Source organism: Panthera pardus, unplaced genomic scaffold (assembly GCF_024362965.1).
Source record: "Panthera pardus isolate Hobbes unplaced genomic scaffold, ASM2436296v1 HiC_scaffold_11, whole genome shotgun sequence".
Classification (NCBI taxonomy): Eukaryota; Metazoa; Chordata; class Mammalia; order Carnivora; family Felidae; genus Panthera; species Panthera pardus.
Window position 1 is genome coordinate 76,095,423 of NW_026526666.1, and position 25,950 is coordinate 76,121,372.

At 52.6% G+C, this 25,950-nt stretch overlaps 1 protein-coding gene across 3 annotated transcripts; it reads left to right on the forward strand.

The window, feature by feature from the left end:
* Positions 1-4,765: 4,765 nt before the first annotated feature.
* NT5C1A (5'-nucleotidase, cytosolic IA) lies at positions 4,766-24,866 on the forward strand. 3 transcript variants are annotated; one of them, XR_008420216.1, is made up of 7 exons: positions 4,766-5,002; positions 11,719-11,886; positions 12,348-12,477; positions 13,669-13,791; positions 15,699-15,883; positions 17,407-19,421; positions 22,072-24,866. XR_008420216.1 is itself a non-coding variant. In XM_019430231.2 (6 exons), exons 1-6 carry the CDS (start codon positions 4,868-4,870, stop codon positions 17,770-17,772), a joined length of 1,107 nt encoding a protein of 368 aa, XP_019285776.1. In that variant the 5' UTR covers positions 4,766-4,867; the 3' UTR covers positions 17,773-24,866. The 3 variants fall into 3 exon arrangements, 1 of the variants encoding a protein (XP_019285776.1); XR_008420217.1 differs by having other exon boundaries at positions 17,407-18,189; XM_019430231.2 differs by having other exon boundaries at positions 17,407-24,866.
* The last annotated feature ends 1,084 nt before the right edge of the window (positions 24,867-25,950 follow it).

Genomic DNA, 25,950 nt, shown 5'->3' on the forward strand with positions numbered 1-25,950 from the left:
CTGAGGTCTCTTATTCTTCCCTAAGCTAAGATAGGGTTGGGGTTAGGGACAGGGGAGAAGAGGCCCCGGGGGTGGGGGGGGGTGGGGAGCTCATCGTTAGGGGTGCCTCAACGACTCCCTTGGGGCCGAGGTCCTTATTCTAGCAACGACTCTGGTTATGTGGAACAGAGACCCACCTGAGTTAGTTCAAAGAAGGGAGGAGCAGATTACAAGGGACCCTGAAGATGAAAAATCAAGAATGGCTGGGCCTCAAAAGAACCGAAACTGGCCACAAGGTCTCTCCCTTCTCCTCTCTGGGCCTCACAGGCTCTCTTCCTCTTGGCAATATTTGTATCTGTGTTCTTTTCCTCGGTTTCTCTTCAGATTTCCTTGGTTTCCCTGCAAAAGTGGCTGCAGCCCCAACACTGTGTCAAGACTCACCAATAGCTGACAATACTCTGCATCTCTTAGTTCCAGTTTTCAAGCAAAAGGGTCTGATTGGCTCAGCTTGGCTTCCAGAGGGAGGCCTTCGTCCATTCATCAATAGCCAGACCAGGTGCTGATATGTGGGCCTGTGAGCAGAGCAGTTTCCCCAGAAGGGAGCTAATGGCAGCCAACAATGGACTTTGTTTCTCCCTCTGTCCAATGGAAAGCATCATAGAGCCCAAATGAGTGGATAGTGGGGAGTGAAGAGAAAAGCCAAGAGACAAGATTATAATTAGGCCATATGGTGCCCTTTTGAGCAAATTAGGAAAAGCCACCCCTTCTGAGTGTGAACAGCCTCCTAAGTATACAGCTGGGCCAGTGGATGGCACCTTTGGCCTAATGAGAAAAGTATACCCCTTCTTCTGAACAAATACAGCCTTGTCATGCCATGGTACACAGCTTGGCAAGTGGAACAAATCCTGGATTTCAGTCTCACCTGCCCTGCTGGTCAAGGATGTTGTGTAGTGTGTAACCTGCTCCACCATCCACAGGGGCTCAGCCCAGGCCCTGAGACCTCCCTGGGATGCAGTTAGTGTTGACGTGTTTTTCTTAGAATTTTCCCTCTCGTCCTCCTTCCCCTGCCCTGTAATGGCCAGAGAGGCACTGTTGGTTGTTGCAGGTAGTTGGGGGCAGTGGCAGCTGGAGGTGCCTGCTTTGTCCTGAAACGCTCAATTGCATTAACAAGGATTTTCTCAAGGACGCTTGGAGGGGGCCAGCTTCCTTGGCAGGAAGCAATTAGGACAGAGGAAGGAGGTTGACCTGGCCTCAGGGCAGCCATGAACCCAGAAGGTGACTCAGGAGCCTGAGAACTTGGGGCTGCTATTCCCAGCTGAAGCCTCACTGGGGAGATGGGGAGTTTTATTCCCTGCCTACTTTGGGGTGCACAAGTCCTGGGTTCCCATCTCTTAAAAACTTCCCCCTCTGGCCTTCATCACCTCTGACCCAGGTTGATCTACCTCCTGCTTTCAGGCTTATCCTCTGTGCCATCCAGCTGTCCCTAAGAAACCAGAATGTTTTCCCTAAAGTGCAAGTCTGGACCATGTCAATTCTTCAAAATCTCCCCTCTTTCCTCAGTGTGATAAGCTCCTTAAAAGTCCCTCAAGGCCCGGCATGATCTGCCTGCCACCTGCTGACCTCTGAAGCCTGTTTTTCCCCCACCCCCCTCCTTCCCCCTGCATTTGAGTCACCCCGTATTGTCCTCCATTTTCCTTAAGGCCTCTCTCATGTTTCTGTGCTCGTACACAAGCCATTGCTTCTGCCTGGGCCACCCATTCCCTGTCTCAATGATGTCTCTCTCAGTGAAGCCCTCCCAAGCCTCAAACAGTTGACCCCTCATGTGGACACAGTCCATCATAGTTACCAAACAGCTTTTTGTTTGATTCCGGGTCAGCTGAGCCAAGCACATGTTTAAGTTTCCTTTTTTTTTTTTTTAAAGACAAGGAAATGAAAGTTCAGGGAATGGTAAGGCTGCAACGTGAACTCAGGTCTTCTAACGTCAAGGTTACTGTTTATTGTGCTTTCTGTGTGGGGGGGGGGGTCGGGGGGTCAGGAGAAAGGTGAAGGGGGGCTTCATGGAGTAGGTGGCTTCTTGCCCCAGGTCTCGCTAAAGACCAGCCAACAGGACCAGGCATGCTGGGTTAAGGCTGCTCAGGAGAGCAGTTCAAGTGCAGGGATCCTGGATTTACGTGCAAAGGGGTGTGTTCCCAGCTTATTCATCTGCAGAAGAGCTGGACCCTGAGGGGAAGTGCTGGCCAAAGTGCAGGAATGCAGAGAGCCAGGGAATCCCTGCATGAAGCCAGTGGTCAGGGTGTGACAAAGAAGACAGAGACAATGGCCAGAAGCCGAAAAGGGTGGAAAGAAGAATCTAGGATTGAGTTCTAACCCTTCCAAAGAGGGATCTAGGGAAAGTTCTTAAAGAAACTGAAGCCGAAGTCAGACAGAATCCTTAGAGGCCTACTCATGTCGGTATGAGTAAGAGGACTGGATTAGTTGAGGCTTTTGGTTTGGGGGGAACAAAAGCCAATTCAAACACGCTCAGGTGTAAAGGGAGGCTTGTTGGCTCCTGTAACTGGGAATTCCAGCACTGATGGATCCAGAGGCTCCATGTTGCAGCCTCTCTCCCTCTCTGCTTCTGCTTTCTGTCTCTGTGACCTCACTGTCCACTCCAGATGGGCTCCTCTCATGTGCTTTAACCTGCCACGGGGAAAGATGGGTTCCTAGCTCACATTGTCCCAAATTAATAATCCCAGAGAAGAAAAAGCCAAATTCCCAGCAACCCTATATAAGAATGCAGGAGAGTGGCGCAGCTGTGGTCGCATGCCCATTCTTTGTTCAATCACTGTGTCCAGGGAAATAGGGTTTTCCAATTGGTCAGGTCTAGCTCACATGCTTGCTCCTGTGACCGAGGAGGCAGGGAGGTAGGGCCCATTAGTACAACTGACCCTTGAACAATGCGGGGCTTAAAGGCACCGACCACCCTCTACCAACAAGCATTCGACAATACACGTATAAATTTTGACTCCTCCAAAACTTAACTACTAATAGCCTACTGTTGGCTGGAAACCTCAATAACATAAACAGTCAAATAACACATATTTCTTATGTCATATGCGTTACACACGGTATTCTTACAGTAGAGTAAGCTAGAGAAACATGGCTTTAAAAAATCATAAAGAAAACACATTTACAGTACTCTCTCTATATTTATTGAAAAAATCTGCATTTAAGTGAACTCATGTACTTCGTACCCATGTCTTACAAGTGTCAACTGTAGAAGAAGAAGGTGGGAAAGGTTGCTAGTCAGACAAAATCAATAGCTGCCAACTTTTGAGGGGCATTTGTTGATGGGGTGTGGAGCATCTCATGGAGACTGAGAGATGGACAGTATTGTCTGGCCTCATTTGGGGCTTGGGAAACTGTCTGGACCAGTGGCAGCTCCCTATCAGGGTAGCATGGTTTCTCTTTCATGGGGTCCCTGCTGCCCTCTGCACATCTTTCCCCATCTTTATCTGCTGATCGGCTCATTCTGCTTAGAGTTTCTAACCCCATTTAGCTTTATGTGGCACACAGCTGCAGCTGCTAAGGCTCATCTAGGTCTCTGTGTCAAAGCCACACTGCCAAAGGGCAGTGGGACTGGAGTTTGAGGCCATCCATGGAAACAATCTATCAAGTCTGGAGAAGGGCAAGTCTAAAGTACTTACCCCAATCCTAAAAGCTTTGATTATTTCCCCCTTCCTCCCACACAAGGTTTGGTTGGTTCCCCCCAGGACCTGGGAATATCCTTTTATTTTGTGCCCCCTTCCAGCCAGACACCCTCCAGGCTAAACCAGTATGTTCTCCTCCTGCTCCCACACACCTGTGCTGACTTCTAGGCTCACACAGAGATGCCCCTTGTCTGCTTCCTGACCTGTGCCTTGGGATAGGTGGCACAAGTGGCTGCACCCTAGGCTCTGCACCAAGGGGAGACAGTGCCCTGGAACTCCAGACCAATTGTCTTTGGTTCCCAAACTCCTTTTCTACTCTTCCTCCTTTCAGTCACTCCATAGCCTGTGACTAACCACCCCAAGCTCTGCAGGTGGAACCTGTGAACACGCACCCTCTGCTGGCCCTCAAGGGGCCAGCAAGAACCTGGGTTCGGAGTCCCCGGGTGTCTCCCGGGCCTGAGTCCCCCGCCAGGCTGAGGGGACCTGGTCTTACCAGGGAATTTAAAGACCCTTTCGCCTTGGTTGAGAATAGCTGCCCAGCTGGGCCCTCTATTGTGTGCCCGGCTAGGAGCAGAGTCCTGCTCCTGGACAGAGCTGTCCATCCACCACCACCCCCTCTCCCTCGTCAGAATAGACTAGGGTCTGGGAGAAGGGGACGCCAATCGGATCCCCAGGGTCCTGGCACGAGAGGGGAAAGAGGCGGGTTAGCTTTTGGCGGGGTGGACGAGGGGCGGGGGGGGGGGGGGTAGGGTGGAATCTAGCTTTTCATTTTGCTCTTTGGGGATCACCATCCTGGGAAAAAAGTTGTGAGGCCTCTCCTTTCTGGGTGCCCCTGAGCACCAGTGAAGAACACGATCCCCGAAATCCGGAATCCGCAGCGGCCCGCAAGCCCAGCTTTAGGGCCCCTCCCCCTGCGAGTCCCAGAGGCCAAACCCTCCCTAGTGCCCCCTCCCCGCCGCCATTCATTCCTGGACTCCGCTGCCACCCAGTACACATCCCGCAAAGAGCAACGCGAGGGCAGCGAGGAGGGCGATTTTAGCCACCCTCCCTCCCGCCCCCCGCGGGCTAGCGCGCGCACACTCCCCGCCGCGGCCCGCCCCCTTCTCACGCCCGGGACGCGCCTCCCTGCTGCAGCCTAGCCCTGCCAGCGCCGCGTCCCCGCCGCCGCCTGCTCCCGCCGGCCGGGTCGCAGCCGGATCATGGAACTCGGGGACCCCCGCGAGCCCCGCGAGCCCCGCGAGCCCAGGCCAGGGGCAGAGACCGCGGCGGCCCCGCGATGGGAGGAAACCAAGACTTTCTACGATAACCTCGCGCCCAAGAAGAAACCCAAATCGGTAACATCAGGGCCTGGGTACGGAGGAGGGCTGGGGAAGGGTCACCGGGGGGAGGGTCGTAAGCCCCCTAGAGAGGGGCCCGTGGCGGCCCTCCGGGAGGGGAGGCGGCTCCTCAGCACCAGAATGCGCCGGGCAGTTGGCGCTGGCTCACGTTTATTTTGGGAGCTCCGCGCCGGTGTTGATGTTGTTGTTTTAACCGGCGCTCGGGTTCCACGCCAGGACCCCCTCCCCCATGCTGTCATCAGGGCCCAGCTCCTCTGACAGCGGGCGGCCAGGGGCGCGCGGACAGCAGCACTTGTTGGCAAAACGGGTCTGCGGCGCCTACGGAAGCGCCCCGGGCTCGGGTAACATGACACTGGAAACCCGGCTCCTCGCTGTGCGCTCAGGTCCCTGCGATCTGGGCACCGGGCCCCGGACCCGAGCGCCTGCGTTCGGACTCTGGCTCAAGGCCCTGCGCCCTGGGCTCAGGGTGCTGCGCTGCCCGCGTCCTAAGCTGCACTGGGATCTTCGCTCTGTGTTCAGGGCTCCCGACGTTGGACTCTGCCGCACAGCTCCGGGCTCTGCTCCCATCGCAGTAGTCACCAACATCCCCGTGCCCCCCATGGTGGTCCCAGCCCTCTGATACTCACACAGAGGAGAGAGCTCCTCTCCCCATAAGACAGATTCGCCTTGGCCTTGCTCATCCCTGCTTCCCAGATCTCACAGCTTGGGAAGGGGACTGAACGGAGGTTGGCCCAGAGGCATCCTCTAAACAGCACCAGCCTGACCTTAAAGCATCCTGCTGCTTCCCTCCGGCCTTCCCCAGGAGGCCCACCCTGTCAACAGTCATTCCCTGCAGCACCTCTAGGCCCTCCCTGCTCAGCAGTGGGGATTGAGAGATGAACTGGGTTGAGTCCCTGCCTCAGGAGCTCACAGTGCACTGAGGGAGACCCTGGACATAGTGAGACCTCAGATAAAAGACCCTACAAGGTGCCTGGGATGGGGGGAGAGGGAGCATAGGGGAGCAAGTGACGGCCCACGAAGGGAGGCTTTGTAGAGGTGGTATCTGAGCTCACCTTAAAGCCTGAGTAGACAGCATTTCCCAGGCAGACAGGAAAACAGGAGGGGCAAAAGGCTTGGGGATGTCTTTGAGTGGGAGAATGCAGGATCTTTGGGAGATACATCAGAGCGATGCCAGAGACCCACATGGGGCCTTGAGTGCCATATTAAGGAGCCTGGGTATTCAGTGGGTTAGGGGTTTTAAAACTAGGTTCCATTGGGGCCCCATGTTTCTGGGGGTCTGCTTATATGCAGATCAAATTTATTTTCATTTTCCTTCCAACTTCCTTTTAAACAATTAAAATGTGTAATAAAGCTCAGTTCCCTCAAATGTATTATGTGGACGTCTTAGCACCTTGGATACCACCAGCATATTAACTTATGCTACAGGTTCTTTTTTTTTTTTTTCCTTTTTTAGCAAAACTCAGAATAAAGCTCTCCCTGTGAACTGCTTAATAGAAGATTATCTTGAAATTGCTGGCAATTACTATCGCTGAGTATCTTGAGACTTGTAGTTTAAAACAATACAATTTTTTTTTTTTTTTTTTTTTTTTTTTACCATTTGCAACTGCTTATTGGTGTGACTCAGGACTTTCTCAATACTGTGCAAAAACCAACAAACACAGAAACAAATAACTAGATGATGAAGCGTAAGTCTGCATTGGCAGCCTAACCCCCAGTTTCAAATTTATCACCTGTACAACTGTGCCATTTCCATTGGTTGACATTATAATATATCATGTGCATGTAATACATTTGAATCAAATAGTAAATTAGTAAAATAAATTTATACTCATAAGCTATAGTAATATCTGATTTACATATTGGGGTTCTGCCCAGGAGTTCATTGAAATAAAAGTTTAATCTTCTTTTTAAAAAGTATGACAACGATTAGGGTGCTATTGCAGGATTTTTCAGCAAGGGATTAACTTGGTCCCATTTCATTTTAGCAAGATTGTTCTGGGGCTGTGTGGGAGATGGCTGGGAGAGGGTGAGTCTGGCAGCAGGCAGACCAGTGAGGAGGCTGGTCCCTGCCTGAGGAGGAAGTTTGACTAATGTCATGGCCATGGCCCAGGGGATGGAGACTGGGACGGGGGTCGTGTGTGGAGCTCACCAGTGTATCTCCTCCGTGGAACCAGGGAGCTCAGGTCCAGTTGTCAGTCATGACCCCTGATGCCTCATGGTCCTCTGGGAGGCCAGGACCTGGCGGCCTCCCATTCCCCCGCTCCTTCCTGTAGCAGCCTCCCCTCCCAAAGGCTATTTTGGGGGCTTTAGGCCTCCTGGGCCCCATTAGAGCTTATTCTCATTCCCGGGGGCTTGAGTGAAATATTTAAGCCCTGAAAGCCCATAGGAGCCCCTCACCTCATGGGGTCAGAGAACTCCTCAGTCCAGACCTAGCTTGTCCCTCTTTCTTCCAGCAGCTCTTCTCCCAGCATGACTTTTTAGAAATAACAGCTTTTGGCTACGTTCCTCTCTTGGGCCCAACAGGCAGAATCTTGTCAGTCTAAATGAGAGCTCCTCTGGCAGGCTGGGCAGGGCCGCCTTTCCTGCATTATCCCCCCTCACCCGCCTCCCAGCGCCCACCCGTGAAAGGCAGAGAGAACTGGCAGGACTGTGGCTCCCTGGAGCCCAGTGTTCTCGGGCTGAATCCCTGGTCTGGGAGAAGGGTTGCTCTGACCCAATTCCCGGTCTGGAATCTGGATTTCCTTCTGCATTCTGGAGGAACTGTTCCCAGGTATGCCTGACAACACGTGAAGGGGTGGCCTTCCTCTGCAACTGGGTCCAGGGGCCTGTCCAAGTGCTTGGCTTCTCCCCAGCTCTGGTCAGCCCTTCACCTGTCCCTTCAGCTCTGCCTAAAGCCTGGAGAGGCCACTCTCTCTGTATCTCTCACAGCAGTTCATGCCCTCTGGGCCCTAAGAACCTATCCCACTTGTACAGTGTCAAAGCAGATGGAGCTGGCAGAAGGGTCCTGCCCTGGGGACCTCCATTCTGAGCAGAGAGAGAGCCCTGCCCATAGGAACCTCCACCTTAGGGCATAGTGTTCCCTCATCATTTCTCTCAAATCTGTAAGGGGAAGTCTGTGTGGGCCAAGGATCCCAAGGAAGTGGCTGACATGGAAGGGGTTGGGGTCATCTGGGAGCAATCAAGGAGGGGTTTATGGGGGGAGGTGCTGCTGTGTGGACAGAGGCCAAGTTAGAGACCAGAGACTTGGGATCTTCCATACCTGGCTCTGCCTTGACTTTGCTGTGTGACCTAGAGTAATACTCTGCCCCTCTCTGAGTCTACTCCCCCATTTATAAAAGAAGAAAGGCAACTGGGATGTTTTTCCTGGGATGGGATGGGGTCTGAATAGCTCAGCCAGAGGGGACCCAGAATGCAGTAGTCTGGCAGGGACTGTGGGACAGCAAGTGAGGAGCGAGACCTTGGCTGGCTGCCTGGTTTGGAGCGGCTGACTTGGGAACCTGCCTGAAGGGGCTGAGAGGGCAGCTGGCTGTCTGTCCTTGAAGGGGTGATGGGCCTGTCCCTGGGGGCAGGAAGCCCAGGGGGTGGAGCAAGCTCAGGCCCTGTCCTGAAGCCCAGCAGGTTTCCTGGGTTTATAAGAGTGGTCTCCCCACTCCCCCTATCCCACCCTCACCATCCCTGGCCAGGCCTCTATCACCGCTTTCCTTTTGGTCTTTTAACTTTACCTCTTTTCCTTGAAAGCTCACAGTTGCCAAGGAGATCGGGAGGTACCCAACCCATGATCAGGGGGTGCTTGGCAACTGGGAGAGGCACTTGGGTTGAGTCCCAGAGAAGAGGCACCTGTCTTGTCACTGCCTTTCCCTGGCCCTGCTGGCCACAGACACCATCTTGGTTGGGGTAAAAGTCAAATGCAAACTGAGGTTTACCACAGGAGCTTGGGGAACTCTTTGGTCTTCTGTTACTACTTTGAGGTTTAGAGCTCCATTAGCCACTAGCCATTCATAGCCACTGAGATTTACATTGATTAAAACTCAACGCAATTAAAAATCCAGTTCCCCAGTCTCACTAGTCACATTTCAAGTTGCTCCGTAGCCACACATATCCACACAGACAGCACTGAACGTGTCTATTATCACAGAAAGTTCTACTGGACAATGCTGTTCTAAAGGATGGCACAGATCTCTGCCTTGGGGGTAGATCATAAGCTCCATGGGAGCGAGGATCATGCCTGTATTGTTTCCTGCCATGTCTCCAGCACGGTGCCTGTCACATGGTAATCGCTCAATGTTGTCAACTGATTGGGACCCAGGCTTGACTCCAGAGGGAAGCAATGGGGTTGAGTGCATGGCCCACAGTGCTGGCAGCAGCAGGTCAGAATTTGAGGCCCATTTATGAGTGTTACTCCCTCCTTGCACCTGTGTTTCCTCATCTATAAAGTGGGAATCACAGTTCCAGGAATGCTCAGGCCACCCAGATGTGCTGGGACTCTGGGTGCGTGTGCACCCACAGGCAAGCACCCACATTCTAATCCTCCCCGCGGATTATAAAGGGTCCAGCTGCTGTCTGTGGTGGCGCCCCTTTCCCCATTCCACTGCAGGTGGTGAGGGAGCTCTGAGGCCCTCTCAGGCCCTGACAGAGGCCTTCTAGCACCTGCCCCCTCTTCTGGGCTCATCTCCACCCACACCTGCCCTGGTCTCTGCTCACCTTTGTGAATGCACTGTGCACGTGTTCACCTCCTATGCCTCCCTTCACCTGACTTCTCCTTCCGGGCTCCATGCAAATACCTCCTCTCCCGTGGCAGCCTACTGTGAACCCCTGTCATCAAAACTCTGCTTTCACCTGTGTTCTATTACTCATTCTAACCCCCTTTTGTGTCTCCGTTTACCTGCTTTTCTCCCTACTAGCCTGTGACTCTGAGGGCAGGAGCCAAGTCACTACCAGGGCCACTCCCAGGCAGAGCCCAGGGTCCTGGCACAAAGGACCAGTTAATGGTTGTAAAATTTGCATCAACCAAAAAAGTATTCTCTGAGCACCCTACCATATGTCAAGCAATCTGAGCAGATCGGGCTACTGCGCTGGAATGTCCAGTTCTCATTAAGTTTGTCGTGGCAAATACTGTTTCTCGTTGAAACAGATTACTTGAGCATTGCAAATTTACTGAGCACCTGCTGTGTGCTAGGCACAGTTTTAAGCACTCTAGATACAGTAAATAAACAAGATAGTCCTGGTTCTTGCTCCCTCAGAATTTAAGCATGGTTCCTGCTTCCTCCCCAGATCTGTCTAGAAATGGAAATCGTTAAATGAAGGCTGCACTAAATTTGATTAAAAAAGGAAATCTATGAGAGGAGTAGCAAGCCCAGGACTAGGAGCAAGGGGTGACTTCCTGCAGGCAACATGCAGTTTGAGATCTGCAGGTTGGGTAGAAATTGGCCACATGGAGGGGTGCCTGGGTGGTTCAGTAGGTTAAGCATTTGACTTTGGCTGAGGTCATGATCGCATGGTTTGTACGTCGGGCTCTGTGCTGACAGCTTGGAGCCTGGAGACTGCTTTGGATTCTGTGTCTCCCTCTCTCTGCCCCTCCCCCTCTCATGTTCTCTCTCTCTCTCTCTCTCTCTCTCTCTCTCTGTCTCTCTTTCTCAAAAATAAACACTAAAAAAGAAGTTAGCTAGATGGAGTCAAGGAAAGAGCAGATCAGGCAGAGGGGACATCACATGCAAAGGCTCAGAGACAGACAGAAGGGTATGTTCGGACATGAGAAAGGTCAGACTGAACAAAGTGGGATGACAGGAAGGTGACAGTGGAGAGAGATAGGGGTCTGTCTCAAAGCGCTTTCTACTCCATACTCAAGGCTATGGAACAGAACTTAAGAAGAATGGGTACCACTGAAAGGGGGAGGGTCATCATCAGATGTGAACTTGAGAAACATCCCCTGACAACAATATGGATGACCTGGGGTGGGAGATGGTGATGGGCTCGACTTTGGCAGGGAAGACACAAAGAAGTAGATGGATTCTATACAGTTGACGGGTTTTGGTGATTGATTAATTGATTGATTGATTGGTGGGGGAGGGGGAATTGAGGAACAGGGAGGAGCTGAGGTTGACATCTCAGCTCTGACCTTAGTGTTGAGTCCATGGTGGTGCTGAGAATGAGATGAGGAGGTGGGTGGGGGATCAGGTTTGGAGGTGCAAGGGGTGGTGGGAATTCAGCTTTGGGCACGTTGAGTTTGAGTGTCTGTTGGTCAACTGGGCAGTTAGATGTAGAAGTCTGGAGCTCGGGAGAAAGATCCGGGCTGGAGATAAATTTTCTTACGTAACTGCTACATTTCTGGGCACCCTTTCTTCCTAAGTGGCATATAGCTCTCATTTGGTAATGGAACCCATCAGGAGACCATCTTGGGCATCAATACTCTGGCTACATACACTGTATTCATTTTTCCATTGTGTTCAGATAGCGGACTAGATTGCAGACTGCCTGAGGGCATATCCCTCCCACCAGATCATGCTCCTTGGTGGGGAGCCACCATCTCCCTCAGTTCCTGGCTGGGTCCCGCATGGAGGGGTTCCTGACCCAGGTCTGCCCCTGCCCAAGGCAGAGGCTTCTTAGGGCAGAGACGGGGCCTGGGTCTTCTCCCTGTCCCCAGTGCCCAGGGAAGCTGGCATGTGCGACCTGCCTCAGGGAGTGTGAGTAACAGCCCTCCTCCTGCACCTGCACAGCCCAAGCCTCAGAATGCCGTCACCATTGCTGTGTCCTCCCGAGCCTTATTCCGCATGGACGAGGAGCAGCGCATCTACACGGAGCAGGGCGTGGAGGAGTATGTGCGCTACCAGCTGGAACATGAGAATGAGCCCTTCAGCCCCGGGCCGGCCTTCCCCTTCGTGAAGGTGGGTGCCATGTAGTGCTTTTGTGGGGATCAGAAAAAGCACTCCTAGGTGTTTGAGTAAGGAAAGCCACCCCCCCCCCCCCACCCCCGGGCAGATGCCAGCCCACGGGAACTTGGCTTGGCAAGGGGACAGAGCCATTGTGGGAAGAAGCTGCCCCATCCTCTGCGCTAATGCAGCCCCGCTCCAGGTAACTAGCTTGGTGAGTGGAAATGGACTGGATTTCAGCCTCCACTCACCCTTTTAGTGAGGCGCCCCTGTGCAGCCATCAACCAGCACGATGGCTGAGGTTAGGATGAGACAGTCCAAGTCCACTGTTCTCACCCCTGGCCAGTCCCTGACCTCCCCTCTCCCACTCTCCCACCATTAGATCCCAGCTGACCCCCCTCCTCCCCAGCCCTCGCTACCAACTCCAGATATCAGTCCCCGGGGCTCTGAGCAAGAGGGTCCTCTCTCCCATCCAGGCTCTGGAGGCTGTGAACAGGCGGCTGCGGGAGCTGTACCCCGATAGTGAGGACATCTTTGACATTGTCCTTGTGACCAACAACCACGCTCAAGTGGGCGTCCGTCTCATCAACAGTATCAACCACTACGGTGAGCATCAGGGGGTTGGCCATGGGACACCCTTACTAGATGCTTGGGGATAGGGCCACACTTCTGTAGGAGGGAGGTGATACCAACTGGAACCTGAGCCCAGGGGTATGCTGGTAAGCTGGGTCTTTAAGAAAACAAAACAAACAAACAAACAAAAACTCTGATTACCATCTTAGGGCATAAATATTCCCACCATGGCTGGTTTCAAGTTGTCAACAGTTGAACAATCTAACTGGCTCAAAAAAAAAAAAAAAATCCCTGAATGCTTAACATTAGGCTCTCGCAAGCTGGTACAAGCCAGCTCCGGTACACCACTGCACAGGCCACCCTGCCTATGCATTGGGCAGGGCACTTGCTGCCTCTGTGCCTCAGTTTCTCTGTCTGCAGTGGGGCTCACAGACCTCACAAGGCTGCTAGGTGAAGTAGGTGCAGTTGTCAGAGAGAAGGGACTTTGTGTCTTAGTCCAAACTCTTGATTGGAAGTAATAGATCCTCCAGGGCTAGCTTTATAAGTTTACAAGTTCTTGTTTTACAACAACAGAACTTCGGTGGCATTTTTAAAATCCTAACTTCAAATCGCTGGGAGCGATGACATTCAAAATATTTAAGTGCCCTAGGACATAAGCACCTAGTAAACAGGAGACACCATCTACAGTACTGGAGCATGGCCTTCAAGGGCCCCTGCTGCACCAGGCATTAGCCCTTCCCTTGTGGATTGTCCCTCATGGGGGCTAGGGTAGTGATGGAATAACTCAGTGGGCTCAGACAGGCTCTTAACCAACCACCAAATCTTTCACAGCCTCCGCACACAGGGGCAGGGAGTCACTATCAGCTCAGGCTTGGAGAGGATCTGATTGGCCCAGCTTGGGTCAGGTGTCTGCCCCTATCCAATCAGCTATGGCCAGGAGGGCCAGGCTTGGCTGGGGACCCACCTTTTGTAGTACTGTGACTACCTGGCAAGAAGATATTACCCTGAGCCAAGCAGTCACTCCTGGTTGCCCATCCATGTTACATGAATGAAGGATGGAGGGGCTCAGAGAGGGGAATGGTGACGTAAAATCACTCAGAGAATCCCTCTGCTGCCCCACCACCACTCAGAACCAATATGGCACCCACTGGACACCAAGGGACCACTCTGAGGCCCTGAGGGTTGACTCGGGCATCACCTGGGTATTCTCTACCTCCTCCCCAGACCTGTTCATTGAGCGGTTCTGCATGACAGGTGGGAATAGCCCCATCTGCTACCTCAAGGCCTATCACACCAACCTCTACCTGTCAGCTGATGCGGAAAAAGTGCGGGAAGCCATTGATGAAGGTGAGTCAAACTGGGAAGGGAGAATATGGGGGAGTCTGACAGAGGGGTTTCGGGGGGTGCGGGGCCTGGTCCTAAAGCTCTGAGCAGGTGCTAAAGGTTACCATGGTAAGTGGAAAGGAAGTACCTTCCTTAATTCCTATGACCTGTACTCCCTTCTAAGAACCCTCCGGGTCAGTAGTTCTGATTCCTGTGTGACCATGAGCAGCCTCCGCCCCTCGCAGGGCCAGTGGGGAAGAAGGTCAGTATCTAGAACATCCTGAGCACTGCGGTCTGGGAAATGGCTGGCATTGCAGCAGCTGGCCTGGCCGTGCCGAGGTGAAGTTAGGAGACTCAGCTGCAAGTACTGACGAAGAGAATTTCCCAGAGTCCATGTGTCTCTCTCAAGTGGCAGTTTGGGTGGCATCCACAGTCTCGGCCCTCCTGACAGGGTGCATATCCCCCTTGCTCGTGGAAGAAAACGGGCCCAAGGGGAGGAAGGACTGTCCCCCTGCCTGAGACGGCTCCTCAGGCTGAACACTACTGGTGGGTTTCTCTATCAACCAACAATATATCCACTTTCCTCTTCTTTCATGCTGTCTCCTGCCTAGAAGCCTGGCCTCTTTCCCACTGATGCCTCACTCTTTTGAGTTGCTTTGGGCTCCAAGAGGCTTTCTTTAACCAGAAACCGGAAGTGATTTCCCTAGGCAGATGTCACACTCTCTGGTTGGGGCCTTGGCACTGGCCTGCATGTGTGTCTCTATATGTCTGTAATTTGAGCTCAGGCTAGCAAGCAGGGGATGGTCAGGAGGGAGGCCCTGCCCAGAGTCGGGTGGTCCTGGTTCATCTTGGCTCCAGTGTTACAGGTGCTGAGAAGGTGCCTGGCCTGATGCCCAGGACCTGGTCCTACTTAGAGCATCCTCAGGCTGCTGAAGGGAGCCTGGCACTGCTCTCTCCTCGCAGAGCTCTGCCCTAGTCCAGCCTCTGTGAGCCTAGATTCCCAAGAGCAGGGCTGAAGCAGCCTTTGGAGAGATGGCAGCTAGAGAACAGATCCCCAGGCCTCCAGCCTCCTAGAGCTGGCTCTCTGCTGTCCAGTGCTGCTCTGGTCTGGGGCCAGGGCTCCCACAGGCATCCCTGACCCCTGGAGAAGCCCAGGCTTGCAGAGATTCTATGTACACAGTCACATAGCATTGGGACTGCCCTTGATGGTCACCCATGTTGCTTTAAGGAGGCCTGAGTGGGGCATACCTGGTGGTCACTGTGACAGTGGACTGGGGGTGCCTATAGGCTTCAGCCTGGAATCTCAGCTCCAGACAGAGCTCAGACACCCTTAACTCTACCTTGGTCCAGAGAAGGTGAGAGACTTTGCCAGAATCAACAGGAGAGGGTAACTGAGGCCAAGCCCAGGTTGGGGCTCCTTCCCAGCCCCTAGCGAGTCAACATCAGGTGCCTGTAAGGAGCTCCTAGAAGGACAAAAGTGACCTGGGGGGCCCTTCCTTCCGGTCAGGACTGACATTCAGCTGGTATACCAGCATGACCTTACTAGATATTAAAGAACTGAAATTTCTCCCTACTGATTGATAAACAGCTGCTTCCCTGCGTTCGCTGAATGACCCCTATTTCCTGCTGCCCCCACCCCAGACCTTCCCACACAGCAGCAACTAAAAGGAAACCCTGACCTGGGCCAGCACCCTCAAAGTCCTACTCAGAGCAAAAGCCACTGTCCATTTTTATTGGCCAGTTTTTAAATATTCTGAAAAATGAGCCCTCATTAGCCTTGCTCTGACTCCTGGGTGAGGCCAGTGGGACATGAACAGCCTGAGATAGCGGTCTCCTGGCCCCACACAGCTGAGGCAGGTGTCAGGGCACCCTCCCCCCCCCCCCCCCATTGCCTAGATGAAAGCAGACAACGCTTGCCTCTCTCTGCCCAGGGATTGCAGCCGCCACCATCTTCAGCCCCAGCAGGGACGTGGCTGTATCCCAGAATCAGCTGCGCGTGGCCTTCGATGGGGATGCTGTGCTCTTCTCTGATGAGTCGGAGCGCATCGTCAAGGCCCATGGGCTGGACAGGTTCTTCGAGCATGAGAAGGCCCACGAGAACAAACCTTTGGCTCAGGTGCTCCACACACTCCCCAGAACCCCTGAGAGGGGCAAGGAGGGTCCCCAGAACTTGCCCTTGGCTGGAACTTTGAGCCCAGAACCAAACCCCAGGCTCAGCCCAGAATCCAGCTGGGTCCCCTCAACCAGGCCTCCAGCCCTCATCCCTCTCACCTGACCCCTGGCTCCCCTCAATGAACCCCATCTACCTCAGTGCAATCCCACCCCCCTTTTGAAGCCCCCGTTGTCTAAGTTCCCCTGCCCTCTCTGAAGCTTCCCTCCTCTCTTCAAAGGCCTCACCCTCTCCCCAGAGCTGCTATCTTCTCTCTGGAGCCTTTGTTCCTTCTCTGAGATTCCCTCACCCCTCTGAGTAGTCTCCCAGGTCCTCAAGAAGCTCCCATTTACCTCACTGGAGAAAAGGAAAAGCTGGACGGCTCCTCAGGGGGCAGGAGATCCAGACGAGGGTGGGGTCTGCAGCAGCCTACCTGCTTTGGGCCACACAGGCCCTCCCACCTCCTGCCATCCATCCCTTGGCCACCGGGAGGCTCAGGGGCCCTCCCATGACTTGGAGTCTCCCTGAGACTGTGCCCTGGAGCCTGTGAAAACCCCCTGGGGTTAGAGGTGTTGGGATTCTCAGACCCCCTGGGAGCTCCTATTTGCGCTTTTAACAAAAATCTCGTTACTCAATAATCCCAGAACCTCTTTCTCCAGAGCTCAGCAGGCTTTCTGTAGTTGTGGCCCCCAGATAGTCATCCAACTTGCATTCTTTTGGGATTCCTCTGAAATCCCCGGGAATCCAGGGCAGGACAGTTTTACCACTAAGTGGTAGGCAGAGTCCCAGGAGAACACTGCTTGCCAGTGACCCCTGTTTCACTGGCTCACCCAGCCAGTGAGGGGTCTCCAAGATTAGAAGCCCACAGGCCCTCATCTCCAGCTGCTGTTGCGATTTCCCTCTTCATCAGCATCTGGTTCTTTATTCACACATCCTCATTAAGCTTTGTTGTTCTAGGCACAGTAGAGAGTAAATCCTTTCCCTGACCCTAGAGAGCTGGAACACAACACCCTGAGCCACCTGTGCCCAATGGGTAGGGTCGATATTCAGCAGGTACCCATTGGTCTGTCTGTCCCAGTTATTTGCAGCTGGAGGGTGCCCATGCCATAGTTACTAAGTATTTTTAATATCCTCCCTGCTGATGAGCACAGAAGGCCACACTTACACAGCTGCAGGACAGACACCCATGTACCTGGTGGGCACATGGATGGACATACAGAGTAACAGTTGCTCTGGTATGGTTATTCTGACACAGACATCCCCAATCACAGCAGTGTGGAGACCAGACCAGTATAGGTACCTACAGTCCCCTTGATGCACACAGTGGCCCTAGCAGGCATAGCGGAAGTGGGAGATTTGGGGATCCCGAGAAGCTTTCCTGTCCCAAACAACAAGACGCTCGTGCTTTAGGAAGGAGCCCAGCTGGAGGGGGGAGGGGGCAAATGTTTGGGAGATGGACGAGCTCACAGTGTTCCCTTGCCTTCTTGTAGGGCCCCTTGAAGGGCTTTCTAGAGGCACTGGGTAGGCTGCAGAAGAAGTTCTACTCCAAGGGCCTGCGGCTGGAGTGTCCAATCCGTACCTACTTGGTGACGGCACGCAGCGCGGCCAGTTCTGGGGCCCGGGCTCTCAAGACCCTGCGCAGCTGGGGCCTGGAGACAGACGAAGCCCTGTTCCTTGCGGGAGCGCCCAAGGGCCCCCTTCTTGAGAAGATCCGCCCACACATCTTCTTCGATGACCAGATGTTCCATGTGGCTGGGGCTCAGGAGATGGGCACAGTGGCCGCCCATGTGCCTTACGGCGTGGCACAGACACCCCAGCAGGCTGCACCTGCGAAGCAGGCCCCATCTGCACAGTAGCTGAGCCGCCAGCTCCAGGCACAGCCCCCTGTCATATACTTCACCATGTCGTCCAGTGGACCCTTCTAGTTCCTCACCACTCTATCCTACACGACTGCTCCCATCCCCACAAGTGAGGGACTGGTGGGGAATTATGCGAACTGAGCCAGAATTCTCACCAGCCCCTCTTTCGGGCAAACACTGTGCCATGATTCCGGCAAGGAGAGGAAGACTGCAGAGTAGCTGGGTTGCAGAGAAAGTTGAGGGAACGAGGGCGGCAGGTCAGAGGAGCCAGGGTGGGGCCTGGTCAGAGGAGCCAGGTAAGAAGGGAAGGGCCCTGAGATGAAAACCAGCTCAGTGGGATGCAAGGAACATGGCTTTGAGAGAGAAGGCATCTGGCTTCTAAGCTCCGTCCTGGCATTAGCTGTCTGACTTCGGGTAAGTCCCTCCCTTTCATGGCCCTCAGTTCCCCCATCTTGTAGGTGGTTTTCAAAGTCTCCTTCAGCTCAAGAAGCTTGGTTTAATAAGATTGCCCTGTGGTAGGGCCGCTGCTAGTCCGTATGGTACATTTGTTCAGTTAGAGAAGAGCACTGTCTCTAGAATGAATTTCAAAAAGACGGCCCTTCCTGGGGGTTGGCCCAGAGCCACACTGGGGTCCTTGCCTTGCTCGGCAACATGTAGCCTGTTTTTCAGCCCCCACTGGCTCCTCAGGCCAGAGGCCTTTGTCAGATGGGCAAAATGCACAATTGTCTGCAGCAACCCTACCTCTAACGCCACACGTTTGGAAACCACTGGACAGGATGACCCATCTGCTCCCTGTGATCCTCTACTCTGAGTCATGCACCAGGGGTCAGCTGCCAGGGGCAGGGTTTGCGGAAGGAGAGAGGAGCCAATTTAACCTGCGCGCAAGCTCTCCTTCCACCAGCAGGGGGCACTGCAAGCTCTCCCGGGGAGGAGTGGTGGTGGCAGCCTGCCCAGTGCTCCCTCTGCTTTTGCTTTCAGCCAAATTTCCTTTTGTTCCTGCCTCCCAACCCCCTCAGCTCAGCCCCCCCTCCTCCCTCAATGATCGCATCCTGCTGTGCTGCCAAGCAGCTCCGCCACCACAAGAGGTGGGGTTTTGGGTTCACTGTTGTGGACCCAAATGCAGAGGAAGAAAGCTCAGGGGCTAAAGGGGGAGGTAGTCCTGCCTGCGTGGGAGGGAAGGCCCACCCCGGGTGACGTGGGAAGGTCGGATCTGAGACAGTGACCAGCTAGAGAGCAAGGAGCTGAAGTGTGTGCACTAGCAAGATTCTCCAGCTATGGGACTGCGAGCGGAAGTACTGAGCTGTCACTGGGATGCTGTGCAAGGGACTCCGGGATGAAGTGACCTCCCCCTGCAGCACCCCAGTGGATCCTCCACCCTTGCAGGAGCCTCTGCAGCCCCTTTGTCACCACTTCCCGCGGAGAACTCTCACTCCTTGATGAATCAGCCTCCTCCTTTGCAGACGAGCCTGGCTCTCCTTATGAAGGGAGGGTGGGGACACTGAGAACTTGTCCCTCAGGAAGACCCAGAAAGGATGAGCAGCTGTCTGTGTGAGCGACTGATTGCCTGGCTCTGAGAAGAATCTCAGCGTGAGCAAGCACTCCCTGAAGCAAGCCACAGGAACCATCATAGAGACAGGAGCCTGGAGGTGTGTGCAGGAGGGTTGGAACGGCTTATGAGGGCGGGAAAAGGGGGTGAAGGGCCACATGGGGCCTGACCTTCTGACCTTTGTCATTTTGAGGACTCGGCTCAGAGTCCGAATGGGTAATGGTTCTGGGCAGTGTAGGGCAGGGTAGTAGTTGCAGAAAGATAATCCAGGATGGAGAAAAAAGTGGGAAGACAGAGGTGGTTCTTAAAATGTTGGGGCCAGAAGAGAAGTGCTGGGTCTGATTTTCACTCTGTGTTGGGGGCTGCAGGGAAACTGGGGGGTGGGGGGTAGGTCTAGACCATGCTAAGTGCTTGGGGCAGACCCCGCCAAAGACTGCCTTATCACAGGAGGGGCAGGATTCTTCCGGCCAACAGAGGACGCCTCAGGGCAGAGGGTCTGGTTTTTGAGCTCCTCCCTCTGCTCCAAGCCCAGAGATAGTGAGACCTAAGAACAGCCTGGAGAAAGACAGTGAGAGAGGCAGTTATCTTTGATCTTGACTAGACCACAAAAGGGCCTCTGTCCTCCCCCCATCAGAATCACCCCCTTGGATGAGCCTCTAGGGCTCACAGAGCCAGCCACAGCCATAAGCAGCCTGCAAAGCTGGGCACAGCCGAGGTTCATGGAATAGTATCAGGCTGGATGACCAGGGCAGACATGTATATTAGGTAGCAGATGGCGCCTAATTAAGATAAACCCCAGGGCTTCTGGGAACCAAGAGGTCCTGCTTCCAGAACCTAGTGATAAACAGCCCTGATTCTTCTAAGTCTCTCAGGAAGCAGAAAAATATGATGCTGGAAGCAGAAAGATAAGGTGTAGTAAAAGTCGTGATTTCACTGGAGCCACCAGTAATAGACATGGATAGCCCTGGGCAGTGAGCGACACTGGGGTCCAATTCTATTATTAAAACCCTAAATGAGCATCTCAGGCCTGGAAAACAGCCTTCAGTGGCTACAAAGGCCAGAATCCTGGAGGCAGGCGAGGCAGCAGCCAGACACATGTTCTGATTGTTTCCAGTGGCGAGGAGAAGCTCCGGGGCAAGGAACATCCTTGATTGTCTCACCAGGCAAATTAAAAAGACAGCTGAGCACCAAAGCCCCCACTGGACTGCAGCACTGGGGCAGAGGGGCCACAGCTCCTGAAATGCTGGACCCCTGTAAGCCAACAGTCCCGCTCCCTGACAAGTCCTGTGGAACACTTCCCAGGAAGTGCTTGCCAACATAACTCCCAGACCCAGAGGAAACTGCCACTGAACAGAACAACAAGCCCTGTTCTATGCACTGAGGCTGTTAAGATCAATGCAGAACTCCTCCCTCCTTTTCCTGAGTGCGCAATCAGAATGGTGGGGATGCAGCAGAAAATGCCAGAAGAAATCAAAACCAGCAAGAAGTTCAAACCCGCGGTGGATCTGGCATTACAATGATATTCAACTGGTGTAACTGGTGTGCACCAGTACACCAAACTGGTGATAAAGGTATTGAAATACCTCCATAACAGTTAGTAAATAGCACTGGCCTGAGCCCGAGTGACCTTCCATGGCCTCAGCTGCCCTGGCCATCTTCCACTGTGACAATGCCATCTTCCCACAGTTCAACCAGAGGGGCGTCCAGGAGGCTGCACCAGCACGATGGTCATCGTCCATTCGACTTAGAGACAGTAACTTGCCCAAAGTCACGCAGCTAGTAAGTGGCCGCACTGGTCCTCAAGCGCATGTCTGTTTATTGGGACCCAGGCTCTTAGCCATTCTGCCATCCAGCCCAGACAGCATAGAGGTGGCCAGAGAAGCTTCATGACAAAGTGGGTATATGTTTGTTGCAGTTTCCTAAATAGCTAAGAGGGATTTAAATTAGAGCCAAATGTTTGTAGAACTCCTGAAGCACCTCCAGACATCCCGCCCGCCGCCCTTCCCTGGAGCCCAGCTTGAAGACCTTTGTATTGGGCTAATGCAGGGTTTGGCAAATTATGGGCCACACCTAGCTCACCACCTATTCTTGTAAAGAAACTTCTATTGGAACACAGCCATGCCCATTGGTTCACATATATCTATGGCTGCGTTTGCACACAACAGCAGAGTTGACTTCTTTCAACAGAGAACAAGGAGCTGAAAATATTTATCTGACCCTGGGCTAAGGCAAACATCTCCAGTCTGCCCCATACTGGGAGAGACCAGCTCACATCCACCTAAGCAGTGGAGTTAGATGCTGGTTTTACTGCCAGAAAGGGGAGCATGGGGGTGGGGGTTCCATGCCCATCAATGAGCATCATTAGGGTTGCAGAAAATTTCAGGCCCCACCCAGCTAAGTGCCTTGAGGTTGACTGCAACCGACTCTTGGCATTTGAGGATTTTAGATTTCAAGTTTTGACTATTTTCAAGTGACCCATAGCCTGTTGTAATTTGAAGTGTTGATCCACAAATTTGACTTGAACGTGCCCTCCTAAACAGACGGGTGAGGAGCAGGGAGCGGGACCCCTGGCGAGGGCTGAGCCCAGATGGCTGTCCAACACCTGACCAACATGGCTTTGTAAGTTTGTCATTGCCCTCATGGGGCCTCTCGGGAAGTGACAAGTGCTGGTAGATGGATGGGTTCCGCTAAATATTAGTTTTGGATAAAGCAAAGTGCCCAATGTTGACTTCAGCACTCTGATCTGACAGGTCATTTGCAAGCTTTCTGTGGAAGCAAGAACAAGTTCTTCATGAAGAGTTTCAGTGAGGGCTTTAGCTGGCGCAGATGTTACTGATCAAGCAAGAGATAAAACTCCAGCAAAAGTCAGAGTGGCAATTGTCTTGTGCTATGCGGGTGTGAGCGACAAACACACATACCCTCGCGGTGGAATTGTGCATCACGAGAAATCTAGGACCCTGCAGGTTAGGAACTTACCACGGTTGCAGAATCCACTGCAAGAATGACAAGTGTGGAAGTGGTCCCACCTGTAGACATCACTGTTCCATCATGATACTCTTCTCCCATATGCCCAGACTTGGCCTCAGAAGCCTTCTCAACCCAGCCTTCCAGGCGGCCCCTACCAGTGAGTTAGAGTTGGCATGAAAGATGAAACCCTATTTTGACATCCCTGTTGGTGTTGGGCATTGCTTTCCAGAGGGCATTCAAGGCCCTGAATGTTCATTCTCTGATGCCGTGGTACAACTCAGGACGCCGGGGTCTCACCCCACTAGGGCAGAACACAAGGAGGAGGGGGGATGGCATCCTGGGGCTGGTGGCTTCTCTGGATCCCCTGCCTGGGAAACTACTGGGTTTCACCATTTTGAGGCAAAGTACAATACCCTGTCCCGCCAGAAGATGGCACTACAGGCCAGAGTTGGTAGTTTTATTCACGGGTTGATTTTCTCTCCTGTGTTAGTTGGTGCTGTGCTAGATTCCTGCAGGAAAGGACTGAAAATTTCCTGTGTGACAAGCTGATTGCTCTTACCAGCAACCACTGTGATTGTGTGTTTGGACACATTCATCTGAGTGTGTACAACAGGATAAAAGCTGCATGTATGTTTGTTTATGTGAGCGTGTAATGGGTCAGATATATCTGCTGACAACTGTGTGTGTGTGTGTGTGTGTGTGTGTGTGTGTGTGTGTGTATGTGTGTGTGTGTGGACAGTGGACAGGATGGTTATCTCTGTTAACTAAGGATCCTGGGCCCCCCATATTATGGCCAGCCCTGTTTCCTGGGACTGCTTCTGGCCATTCCCATCATCTCATGAGCATTTGCACATGTGCAGCATGGGGGCCACTTATCTTTCTTGCCAGCTTCCAGACTCTGGCCAACAAGATCTTGACTTATAATCCTCTACCTCTCAGTCCTACATCCTGCAGTCTTGGGAAAGAAGTGGTAGAATCTGTGCTAGGACACCCCTTTGGACTGCATTTGCCTCACCATTTCCACTTATTTCTTTTCTCCCCCTAATAGTCCCAGGGTTAACACGTACAGTTGGGCAGATTGTATACTGCACGAATCCAGATGGTGTCATTCACACTATGACATGAGTGGAGCTTTCTTAACACCTGCAAAACCTGCCAACCTCACGCAGCTGTCCTGGTCATCTCATGGTCATGGCCAGAAAAGCTACCTTCTTCCCTGCTCCCCTGGCCCAGCCCGATCTAGGCTGGGATTCCTTTCTCTGCTTGGGTGTTCTAGTCTGGCCCAGAAATGACTAACTCTTGGCCTTGATCGGGAAGTATCTCCCCAAAGCCTTTGGGATTGAATTTATGAAAGTGAAATATGGCTGGCAACTTTTCAGTTATTCATCTTCTTAGGATTAGAGGTCCCTGTAAGACAAATGAAAGTTCTACAGACTGGGGTTACCGCCTCCCATACTCCTGGATTGTGGGTGAAAATGCCTCCGTGGGTCCACTGTTAAGATGGGTCCACCATGGAATTAGGATAAAGGCCTCAAGGCTAAGCTTGTAGCTTCCACCAGGTAGAAAATCATGAGGTCACCACGGACTGGGTGTCTGGGCCTGGTCACAAGGGCCTCCACGGACCAGGCAGGAAACATAAATGAGAGAAGAGAGGCAGAGTCTTTAGTGAAAGGGAGCGTGCATATGCTGTTGTCTGACACGGTTTCTGCCACATGGGAATGTGTGCTGGTGTGGCCAGATATCCCCACCCCGTTTTTCAAGAGAAGCTAAAAATCTGGACTTTTAAATGTTGGCAACTCTTTTGAATTTGGAAAGCACTGCACAGGCCAAACAAAACACATCCTGCAGGCTCAAGCCAGCCCTGGAGTCGCCTGTCTGCACCTTCTGGCCCAGGCCCAGTGAACTGGGTTCTTCAGAACCGACTAACTGAGCATGTAAGGGTATTTTACTCAGGCTCCCAGAGTTTAGGATCTTTAAGAGACCTCAGAGATAACCTAGTTCATCCCTGTGTGTTTTAAACTGTGTGCATATCAAGTACTTTATTAGCATGTGTATCTTTAGCTTCTGGTTTCTCCTTAAAAAGCATCTCAGTCCCCTTCCCCCCCTCAATATAGAACAAGATTTAAAGTGAAGCCTTATACATAGTGTGCTTGTATCTACCTGACTGAAGCCCTATTTATATCTTTATAGGTCTATTTATATCTTTGGCAAACATGGGCTGCCCTGGTCTTCCTTACAACCTAACCTCCTTGGGTTGTTTTTTATGGTAAATCTCCTAAGTGCCTCCTTAAACGGTTGGAGCATGCGCTTCGTTATCTATGTGAGTTCCCTTGTCTGAGGAGGGGGTGAGACAGCTCATACGTTTTCAGCTCGGCCCCTCTATGGTCTGCCATCAGCCCTCCCCTGGCCCCAGCTCTGTCGGGCTCACAGCATTTACCCAGTCACGTGATACAGGGTGCTGTGTGCTTGTCAGCGTGGGTCCCTCTCATTCCTCATGCTTGTCCTATACCTGAATTTTACAACATGAGCTTCTGCCTCATAAAAGCCATTCAAATAAATAGATGACTTTTAAAATAAATTTCTCTTGTCTTCTTTTCCTTCGTCACAATTATATTTACTAACTGGTCCTCTCAAGAAATGCCAGTGGCATTTCATGTAGTGAGCAGGCCTGAGATCAGTTCCATCCAGGTACCAGTGTCTCTCTGTAGACCTTCCCCCACATGAAGGCCACCCTGAGGGGAGATTCTGCAGCCTGAACCCATCAGAAGGCACGCTTTTCCTGATAGTGCTCTTGGCTCAATGGACTCAGTGTTCCCATCTGGAACTACCAAGGGAGGGTGGAATGGGGTGGGAGGAAGAAGAGGAGATAAGAGAGGGTGTGAGATGGAGGAGGAAGGGCATGACTCAGACTCTTGCCTCAGCCTTCACACTTCTTTCCCCCTACTCCTCAGCCCCCTCCACAGCCCCCCTGGCACGGGGCCAATACCTCTCCACCATTCTGTCCACCACCCTCATTTCTGCTGCCACTCAACTTCCCCTCTGCTGAGGTCCTGTCAAGACTCATCTCAAATACAACTTCCTCAACTAGGCTCTCTCAAAACCCAGGATATCATAAGGGATAGATCACTTTCTCCCTTGCATCCTATATAGGCTCATAGTTCTTTCTTCCATATCCCAAAGGAGAATCTCCCGCTTCATTTTGGGGTCCCCCAGCCCTAAGTGGGTGTCAATAAATGTGCCTATAATTGAACAGTCAAATTCAGGGCTGTTAGGACTGGGCCAGCTGTTTGCAGCCAATGTCATTTCGGAACTGGTTGTAAAATATTTTGAATATCCCTCCTAAAAAGATCACCAAAGGATCACCCATCTGGGTAGGAAACCAAAGGCATGGAAGTCTTATGGCACATTAGTTATCTATTGCTTTGTAACAAATTATGCCAATTAACTTAGCAGATTAGAGCAACAAACAATTATTATCTCACGGTCTCTTTGGGGCCGGAATCTAGGATCAGCTTAGCTGGGTGGTTCTTGCTTAGAGTGTCTCAGGAGGTTGTGGTCATGCTGTTGGCTGGGACTGAAGTCACCTGAAGACTTGTCAAGGGCTGGACGATCTGCTTCCAAGGTGGATCACTCACATGGCTGTAGGCAGGTAGTCTTAGTTC

What these genes read in the sequence shown, in the direction of transcription:
- NT5C1A (XM_019430231.2), top strand. Translation starts at nt 4,868, where the DNA reads ATGGAACTCGGGGACCCCCGCGAGCCCCGCGAGCCCCGCGAGCCCAGG. An exon ending in CAACAGTATCAACCACTACG is followed by an intron (nt 12,478 to 13,668) that starts GTGAGCATCAGG and finishes CCTCCTCCCCAG; the next exon opens with ACCTGTTCATTGAGCGGTTC. An exon ending in GCGGGAAGCCATTGATGAAG is followed by an intron (nt 13,792 to 15,698) that starts GTGAGTCAAACT and finishes CTCTCTGCCCAG; the next exon opens with GGATTGCAGCCGCCACCATC.